The 8,957-nt window shown below is 42.0% G+C and overlaps 2 protein-coding genes across 4 annotated transcripts; both read left to right on the top strand.

Moving 5' to 3' along the window:
- Positions 1-241: 241 nt before the first annotated feature.
- Positions 242-1,960, top strand: LOC120742994 (ubiquinol-cytochrome-c reductase complex assembly factor 3). 2 transcript variants are annotated; one of them, XM_040046538.1, is made up of 2 exons: positions 242-499; positions 1,616-1,960. In XM_040046538.1, the coding sequence occupies exons 1-2, from the start codon at positions 383-385 to the stop codon at positions 1,763-1,765; spliced, it is 267 nt and encodes an 88-aa protein (XP_039902472.1). In that variant the 5' UTR covers positions 242-382; the 3' UTR covers positions 1,766-1,960. The 2 variants fall into 2 exon arrangements, with proteins under 2 accessions (XP_039902472.1, XP_039902473.1); XM_040046539.1 differs by having other exon boundaries at positions 248-499; positions 1,637-1,960.
- A 730-nt stretch (positions 1,961-2,690) lies between these two features.
- Positions 2,691-7,831, top strand: sub1b (SUB1 regulator of transcription b). 2 transcript variants are annotated; one of them, XM_040046536.1, is made up of 5 exons: positions 2,691-2,821; positions 4,898-4,970; positions 6,510-6,629; positions 6,882-6,990; positions 7,138-7,831. In XM_040046536.1, the coding sequence occupies exons 2-5, from the start codon at positions 4,902-4,904 to the stop codon at positions 7,215-7,217; spliced, it is 378 nt and encodes a 125-aa protein (XP_039902470.1). In that variant the 5' UTR covers positions 2,691-2,821; positions 4,898-4,901; the 3' UTR covers positions 7,218-7,831. The 2 variants fall into 2 exon arrangements, with proteins under 2 accessions (XP_039902470.1, XP_039902471.1); XM_040046537.1 differs by having other exon boundaries at positions 2,714-2,821; positions 4,901-4,970.
- The last annotated feature ends 1,126 nt before the right edge of the window (positions 7,832-8,957 follow it).

Here is an 8,957-nt window from a genome sequence, read left to right on the forward strand (position 1 = left end):
CTGAACATGTGTTACCAGCTGCACGAAGTATGTCAAACAAAGCAGATGGTGAGGGCAGAAATGCGCCGTACATGTTTGAAAGTGTGGCTGATCAGTTAAGTCATGATGAAGGGAAAGATGTTTCGTTTTTCAGAAATACCGGATTCATCAAGAGGATTTAGGAGACGATGTCGCAGTAAAGCCCGGGAGATGGCAGTAGTGCAACTTTGCTGGATGCAGGCTGCCGTTAAAACGAAAGAAGAAGAAGAAGCTTTCCCATCCTGCACTGCTGCTCCTCGACGTTATCCAACACACCAAGCCGAATGTAGAAGGTGAGCTTCAGCGGACAATCTGATCGCGATATCAGACAGATACGGTGACAGGCGCCCTTCAGCTCTCCAGCATGAGTGGCATGCGGACCATGCTGACCTCTGCGATCATGGTCGGGGCGCTGGGGGTCGGCTATGGGATGTGGTCTGTGATATCTCCCGGAGAGGAGAGGCGGAGAGAGATGATCAAGGTGATTCACAAGTTTCATTGCGCTTAGGTCGCTTTTTCACACATGTCGACGTTAACATGTAGTCTTTCCAAACTTTATTAAAGACAGAAACTGTAGGTCATAAATAACAATGATGTGTCTGGTTAAAATAAAAACATTTTATTTACCGTCAGCATCATTAAAGTGAACGATTGCAGTCACGTGTATTTCTGGAAGATTGTAATACTGACGTAGCGGGACCAGATCTTTAACTTCCTTGTTGTGTAGTAGGTAAGCGAACTGTATGTGACCGCCGTCATCTGTGAACCACCGCCGCCCCGTATCAGCCGCTTACATGTTCTTGCGCTCCTACACTGAGTTTTACGGTCGTGTTTCCTCTTCTCCTTCTGCTGATTACACACCTGCAGTCATTGGTACTCAGTGCAGATGTAGTGCAGGTGTCCCAGAAGAGCAATCCACGGGAAATGTTGTGTGTCAAGGGTCCAGGATCTGAATTTCCTCATACTGACAGCTCACTTTACCTCGGTTTTATACGCCTGGGGAAAAAACGCTGGACCTTTCCCATGCTGTTTCCTCGCCTGTGTAGATTCCCTCACATTTATTTCAGCGCTCTCCTGCCAGGAATTTAAATCCATTTGTGAGATCTTAGATTTGCACTGTAATTATAATTCTTTATACTGAGGTGATGATTGTTAGTCTCTCACTGATAAATTCAACCCCCCCCCCCCCCCCCCAAACAACAACAACAACAACAAAAAACAGTGAGAAAGTAGCCTGACATGCACAGGACAGTATACTGAACTAGCCAATCCCAGTACTCGCAAGGTGCAGTTACATTTCAGGAGGTGCATGTCAGGTTACACTGTATGCTTTAAAGGGGTTTCTGGTTATGATGTTGAATCAGGCATAACTGTGCTCCTGTGCATTTCTGGCTACTTTCTCAGCAGAGTTTTCAAATGTATCTATGAGAGAAAAATGATAATATAAGGAGTAATAATCAAAGCATCAATACAAGGACTCAGAGAAAAATCTTGGAATATCAAATCCTCCTGCTCTGTTTACAAGGTGAGGTTTGTTATACAAATCGAATTTACCTGAGACATGAATGTATTTAAATGATGGAGTAATTTGTGACAGGTGTTTCCTCCTGCCCATCAGAATCTGCCCGAGTCAAACCCGTTGAGAATGGAAGAGACAAGGCAGAGGAACGCTCTGGTGATGCAAGCTCTAAAGGATGCTGCTGAAACCAGCGAGAATCTTGCGAGAGGACTGGGACCTTCAAAGTAGACGGACTGTGTGGTTCTGAGACCTGCTTGCAAAGCCTTTACCCTGCATACATGCAGGCTGCAACCTGTGCAGATAAAGACAGACAATCCTTTGTGGTACAGAGGAGCCGTTGTGTGATACTCTGTTGTCATTGCACATGAAAACAATTGAGGTAAATGTTAAAATTGTTTATTAAACTCTCCAAACAACGTCCAACTCATCTGTCTTATTCAAGCTTTATGATTGCTGTGATAAGTAGGTACACGTTGACATGTGTGGTTAGCACTGCTACCTCACAGCGATCAGTCCAGCCCTGGGCCTTTCTGTGTGGGGTTTGCACGTCTTCCCTTCCACGGGTCAGCTGAATGTGGATGGTTGCCCATGACAGCTCAGATACACACCCACAGAAAGAAACCTGCAGTATGTGATTCCTCTGTGCCACAGAGCTGCATTAATGAAAGACAGCAGTGAACCTTACTGCAGAGGGTGACACGGGACAGCGTGACCTCAGGACTCAGCCCCTAAATTCTCCAGATTATTTATTAAATTTGTGTTGTTTTGTTTTTTTAATGACAAGATTAATGTGAAACTTTGTGTATCCTTTTTAAAAATTCCATTCATGATCACCTTTAGGGGGGGCAGAAAGGGTGCTGGTCCAAACAGTCTTTGTTCAATTTAAACTAACAGCGAAATAAAAGAAATGGATCATCAGTGGAGCAATATATCTTAAAACAAACTGTTGTCTGTGTCAGCCAAACATCCTGATGAACAGTTTGTTTTAAGGTCATGTTTAAAGTCCGGTTTCTTTATCAAAACCAAGAAGCTGAAACTGGAAATAGGTCGCATGTGCACTGAAGTCCCTGTGAAGGTGCTGCTTTTGTGCTTTTCGTGGGTTAAAATACACGACGGGCGCCTTTTGTACAGCAGGCGGCGATGTGCGCTCACCCTACAGGAGTTTGCAGTGAGGACCCCGAGTGAAGAAGAGGAAGATGCGCGCCCTCGAAAACATTCTCGCGTTGGAAAAATCGGTTAGCTTTCCGCTTCCTGTCAAGAGATCCAGGCGCTCCGTCAGATAATGTAAGCATGAGCCGTTAGAATAGAAAATGTTGAAAACGCGTGTTTGTCGACTGTTGTTTGAACAGAGGAGCCGTTTGGTGCGATATAGACGCTGCTGCACGACGCAGCTGAAGCATGCGACACAGCGCGTGAGCCTGCTCGGCTAACTGCAGCCACGCGCTTCAGATAACGTTTAGCTTGTTAGCTAGCGGGTCCGAGGAGCCCGGTGCAGACGGCTGCTCGGCCGTAGGCCAGTTTCATAAGCAGGCTGGATTCTGATCTAGATTTTCCGGAGTGTCTGAAGGCAAATGCAAAAATGTGCGTCGATGCCGTTTGTGGCTCTACAAGCGCCGCTGTAACCTTTCATGTTACTCTGCAGGTTACGTGCGAAGGCCAAATGAAGCCGCAGTATAAGAACTGGACTCGGATATTCGTCACAGTGAGAGGGCACCGTCCTCTAGTTTTTATTACGGTCTTTAAAATATAAACTGGCTGCTGTTTTCAGTGCATGCTTCGGTTGCATTCAAGGGCCACAGAAAGCATTTACACTAGCCTCGGGTTGAAATTTGGACAACAGCAGTACACATGCGTGTGTCCCTATAACACTCGCACAGACATCGGCGTTTGGCTTCATGCTTTTTGAGAACACACCAGCAGAGGCTTTTGTTCAGACTGGGAGATGGCAGCCTTGTGTTAGCCTTGTAAGCTTCAGCCCTACAGTAAGGAGCAGGCACTGGCAGCTTAAAGGTTTCACATGTAGTTGTGCAGTGCAAGTCTTCTGCTCTCCACGTTGTGTTGTGATCAAAGGGTGAAAACAACATTCTCAGCTGAAATCTGCATGATTTGTATTTTTGTGACCGCACACATGCTACGCTGCACTTTACGCATGAAGTATATTAGGAATGACTGTTCATCTGTGGCAGCTTCCACACCCACAGTATAAACAACAACTTATTGCAACTGCAGGGGAAAAAACGTATTTAAAATATGTAAAACATAGATCCTGTTCTTTGTTTGTTACAAAGAACAATTTAAATTGAAGATTGGATTTTTAGATTGGTTTTCCTTTCCCACAGGATGTTAGACTTTGTGTTTCCAAAGAACATTGTAGTGTGCTAAAGAGCCTCCTCTTATGGCTAAACTACTGTGGTGCGTGACCAGGTATATTGAAGCCTGGCACGTTTTCATTGATTCTGGGTCACATGTGTCCTTCATTTCCATACTGGCTGTAAAGGCGAGGCAGAGCTTGTTTTAACGTTTTCAGTGTGCTCACTAGGGCTGTGCGATATGACCAAAATCTCATATCCTGATACAAGACATCTATTGTCCCGATAACGATATAAATCACAAAAATTTAACATTTTCTGTAAATTCTGTGAATCTCGGGCAGCTCGACTTGCGTGAAGTGTTTCCAGCTGAGCGTCGTGTAGCTGGAGTCGAGTGTTTTAACCGATGCATGAAACTACACATTTTTAGACATAAGTTGTAACGGCCGTCGTTTTCTTTGTATTTATTACACGGCGTGCTGCGGGGAAAAGCCTGTTCTAACGTTTGAGTCTAAGCTTTATTTTTTAGCACCTGACGGCTCTTTTTTACTTCTCATCCGTAAATAATCTGCTCTTTCACGTGATTCGGTTTATTTTGAAAAGTCTCAACAGGATCTTGAGCTTTATTGTGAAAGGTTTATGTGGAACATAAACATGCGGACAGGCCATGGTGTTACTGTCGTTGTTGCTAACAACAACGCATAAAAACAGGCGCTTGTCCGTCTGTAGTGTGGTGATATTAAATATAAGACAAAGAGAGAACTTTAAGAAATTAATATAGACACTACAGTGACCATCAGAACCATGAAAAAAATATTACTGTAAACGGTTTATTTTGCGACACCACGAAACAAATGATAGCGTAAAATGAAACGATAGATGTTTTTATATCGTCATCCGATATACATCGTTATATCGAACAGCACTAGTGCTCACTGTGTAAATGTTTTCAGTTATTGTTATAGTTTAAGATCACTTTAAAACACGTTCCATGTTGCCTCAGGGTGTTAAGTTAAATATTAATACTGGATATTTTAAATCCCTGTTTCAGAAGAATGCCCAAATCAAAGGAAGTGCTGTCCTCCACATCTGGAAGTGACTCCGACAGTGAAGTGGAGACAAAGGTTTGTACTGTAACTCTGATTGTTGTGTCTTATGTCTTGAAATTAGCAGTCACATACATTAGTAAATGTATGTGACTTTTACTGTCGTCAAAGGCACAAAGCACATGTGGTTAAATGAATACAAAAGATTAGGTTGGTAAACTTCTCGACCTTTATGACAAAAAGGTAAAAATCTTGATGCTTAAGTGACAACCTCAGCTAGGAATGGGTAAACCCAGGGCTGTCACACCTGCGATGAAAAGCAGCTGTCTGTGCAATAAAGTGTTTTACGTACATAGCACTCATGCAACACCTTTGCAAGCCGCTTTGTTTTTCTGCTAAGACATGGTAGCTTGTAATTAGCTTTCAATTCTACGGCAACTCCCGCAGTTCCTTTGCGTTTGCTGCCAGTCCCCTGGCAGGATGTATGTGCAGGCGAATTGGAGCAAGTCAGTACTGCGGAGAAGCAGCAAATCTGAGTGAATCAGACCATCGTTATGTCATGGGAAGCAAGATATTTAAGACGGATAATGGAAACGTCTTGAACTCCAGCGCCCCCGTTACCAGCGGTTTCATGGACCGCAACGCCAGGTCTGTTACGTAAACGTGCACGTGTGGTTTCCACAGAAACGCTGGGATCTCTGCTAAAAGCTCATACAAACATTTCTGCAACCACCAAACGGCTAAAACAAACAAATAAAAGAGCATGTAAACAAATGGGAAGCAAAGTTACTGCTCCAGAGAATTTAAGGTGGCAGAGACTGATTTCACTGTGCAAAAACATTATGTATGTGTGCAGGTAACTCTTCAAAAACAATGAAAGCGCAAACTGTTTTAGGCATGTAAATAAAGTTAAATCATTTCTGTGTTCAATACCTAAGAAATTCCAACTCTCACAGAGTCTAAGATGTGCCAAATTGTAGAACGTCTGGTCATCACTTAAAAACCTAAAACCTCTGTAACTTTGACCTGTTTCACCTCTGCAGCATAGATAACGTCCATATGTTGGTTCATGATTTTCTGCAGTGTATTGTCTTTGTTAGGCATTTTTAGGCAAATAAAAAAATCTTATCTTTCTGTTCCATCCTCAGTGACTTTGACACTGCAGCACCTGCTGTAATGTTCATGTCTGATGAACTCTCACAACTGTTTACTTTATGTTTAATACCAAGATCGTTTACACAGAGTTTGTAATTGTACAGAAACACTCGATTCATTTTGGAGCAGGAGCCCCAGAAATGACTCTCAGGGTTTAACAGGTAAAAAAAAAACAAACACCACATTTCATGCCCGTGCTACAACGTTTTGGTCTGTGCTATAAAACTAACAACCTTTGTAGCATCAGTGCTATAAGCTAACAAACACACAGCCCTGGGTGGACCTGTTCATGAGTGCTGACACTTTAGTCTGTGCGGCATCACCTCGTTTGAAACCTTCCCAGTGAAATCATCACATTGGATGACTGGTTTTCCTGTCCTTTTCTGGACCATAAATCAAATGTGCCTTTCAGTAATAGAGCTGCTAAGTTGTGATAAGTTGCTCAAAGTATTTGTTTTGAAGGCAAAGAGAAAGAAGCCAAGTGCCCCGGAGAAACCAGCCAAGAAAGCAAAGAGTGGAGAGAGCTCCAAGCCCGGGGGCTCGTCCAAGGGCAGCAGTAACGGTGATGACAACATGTTCCAGGTGGGTGCCACGTGTGCTAGCTTTGGATTTTTGAGGTTGAAAAAAATATATTTTATTATTATTATTGTCTTTATTATTTTTATTCCCCCTTTATTATTGACTTCTTTTAGATGTAAGCCCCAAATATGAGCATCTTATGTATATGTTTCTAAACCTTTGGAAAATTAACTTTGAATAGTAAAAATAATTTTAGGATATTTTGGATAAACAAACCCAGGAAGATGAAAACATGAGTCACTTTACTTCTTGCAGATTGGAAAGATGAGGTATGTCAGTGTCAGAGACTTCAAGGGTAAAGTCCTCATCGACATCAGAGAGTACTGGATGAACCAAGATGGAGAGATGAAACCGGGGAAAAAAGGTAGTTACCAGAGTGAAGCAGCGGTGTTTTCATGATTAGGGTCAGTGGTAAAGATGAAGGACACGCTTATCTGAAGAAGTACGCTACGACTGGCTTATTGATGTTTTTACTGTCTTTTGCTTTAAAAGCTGTTTTCATTTTCTTTAGGTATCTCCTTGAATCCCGAACAGTGGAACCAACTGAAGGACCAAATCTCGGAAATTGATGATGCCATTAAGAGAATATAAGCATTCCTTCCAGTGTTGAATCTGTTGAACTAACTGAATATGTTGGCTTTTGTAAAAAGAAGAAAAAAGCCTGGGATTGTTTTCTAACGGGTTTGTTTAATTTGTAGTTTATATATATGTAGTTGTCTGCATATTCTGGGTTTGTGTGTGTGAAACCTGTTTTTCAGCTATGGTAGTAACGGTGTGGGCGGAGAGTATGTGGTTATGGGTAGGGTACACCAATACAGTCATGTTTTTGTATTGTAGAATAAAAACAAAGACTAGCTTAATGTTTCAGTCAATGTGTAAGATCATGTTCAGAACTGATCACGTGGATCGAACTCTTCATGTGTTTCTTTTTCATGTGCAGCTGGTAGGTCTCATCTCTGAAACCCAGCCTGGCTTGTCGTGTTTCACAGTGCTGTGCAAAAGTCTTGAGCCAAGTCTCAGTCCTGTTTCACACTTTGTTGTAATTGTTTAAATTGGTCTTGAGTTCTGCAGGCTTTCTGAGGGTGCCATCTTTTTCTTTGGACACTTACTGCATTTTCACTTCAGTCCTTGTATCTGTCCATTTTCAGAAGATCTTGTTTATGTTAAGCAGCGTAACACCGACCTATAAAAACCACCAAACTTGAGATCGACCACTGTTGTGTCTACACGTAACAACTCAGCAAAGAACCAGTTTGAGATGGTATCTTTAGGTTACTAACAGGCATTCACAAAAACACATCTGTACCATTACTTTAGCTGAATCAGTGAAAAATGCCATACTGGTTTGAGTGGTATGAAATAGTATTTTTGCACCAACAAGGCGATGATCAGAAAACTTGCCATATTATAAAAGACGAAGTGGTAGGTTTAAAAACTGTCAGCAGATAAATCAGTATTTGAAAGTCACGTCTTTAAGAAACTGAAAGATGTCCAGCAGGGAACTGAAGAAACTTCTCAGATGAGAGGGGAAACTCTTCAAAAGAAGTCCAGATGCTTTTCTTTCCAAGCTCCTGGTTGACTGAGAAGCTTCACAGGCAGAAGGCTCCTGACATTAAACTGAAGCCTCATCAAGGGTGCAAGGCTGGCTGCTGAGGAAAGGACACCGATGGAAGGGGTGAGGTATGGGTTGTCTGGAGTTATGAATCCAGGTTTGACATGTTGGTTTGTACAGAAGAGGTGAGGAAGGAGGTTCAACTGTCTACAACCATCTGTAAACAAAAACAGGCTGCATTTCAGTCTGCTGTTGGAGATGTGATCATTAATGAAATGATGAATGTAGAAGTATCATCAGATTAACTGCCAATGCAATGATGCTTGATTGGCAACGGCTTCATTTTTCAGCAGTGATGTCAAACACATGCCAACACAGTGAAACTAAGCTAAGGAAGAGCAGTGTCACTGATTGGTCCGCTCCACAGCCTGATGTCCACATCACTGAAGCAGTGATTATGTCGACAGAGAACATAACGGAGCAGCCCACCAGGGAGATAAGTAAGCACATGTTTCATATAAATGTAGTCTATAACTTAATTATTTACTTTAGTCCAAATAATTAAACATTTTTGTTACATAAAATATGTGAACTTTGATTTATGTTCTGTATAGCTGGTATAATAAGTATGTAGCCCAGTAAGTATAAGTTCAAGGAAGCTACACAGGATGGTTCACTTACAAACACAAGTGTATATTTCACACTTTAAAAAAAAAAAAAAGAAGCAATAATAATAAAGTTTCACATGCTTACATTAAAACAAAATCCCAGAATGCTGC

The sequence above is a fragment of the Simochromis diagramma genome, unplaced genomic scaffold, assembly GCF_900408965.1.
Source record: "Simochromis diagramma unplaced genomic scaffold, fSimDia1.1 OVJJ01000005.1, whole genome shotgun sequence".
NCBI lineage: Eukaryota > Metazoa > Chordata > Actinopteri > Cichliformes > Cichlidae > Simochromis > Simochromis diagramma.

Bases quoted from the DNA above. Each gene is read 5' to 3' on its own strand.
- LOC120742994 (XM_040046538.1), top strand. From the start codon at position 383: ATGAGTGGCATGCGGACCATGCTGACCTCTGCGATCATGGTCGGGGCG. The intron at 500-1,615 runs GTGATTCACAAG...AATTTGTGACAG, and splicing joins GGCGGAGAGAGATGATCAAG to GTGTTTCCTCCTGCCCATCA.
- sub1b (XM_040046536.1), top strand. From the start codon at position 4,902: ATGCCCAAATCAAAGGAAGTGCTGTCCTCCACATCTGGAAGTGACTCC. The intron at 6,630-6,881 runs GTGGGTGCCACG...TACTTCTTGCAG, and splicing joins GTGATGACAACATGTTCCAG to ATTGGAAAGATGAGGTATGT. The intron at 6,991-7,137 runs GTAGTTACCAGA...CATTTTCTTTAG, and splicing joins GATGAAACCGGGGAAAAAAG to GTATCTCCTTGAATCCCGAA.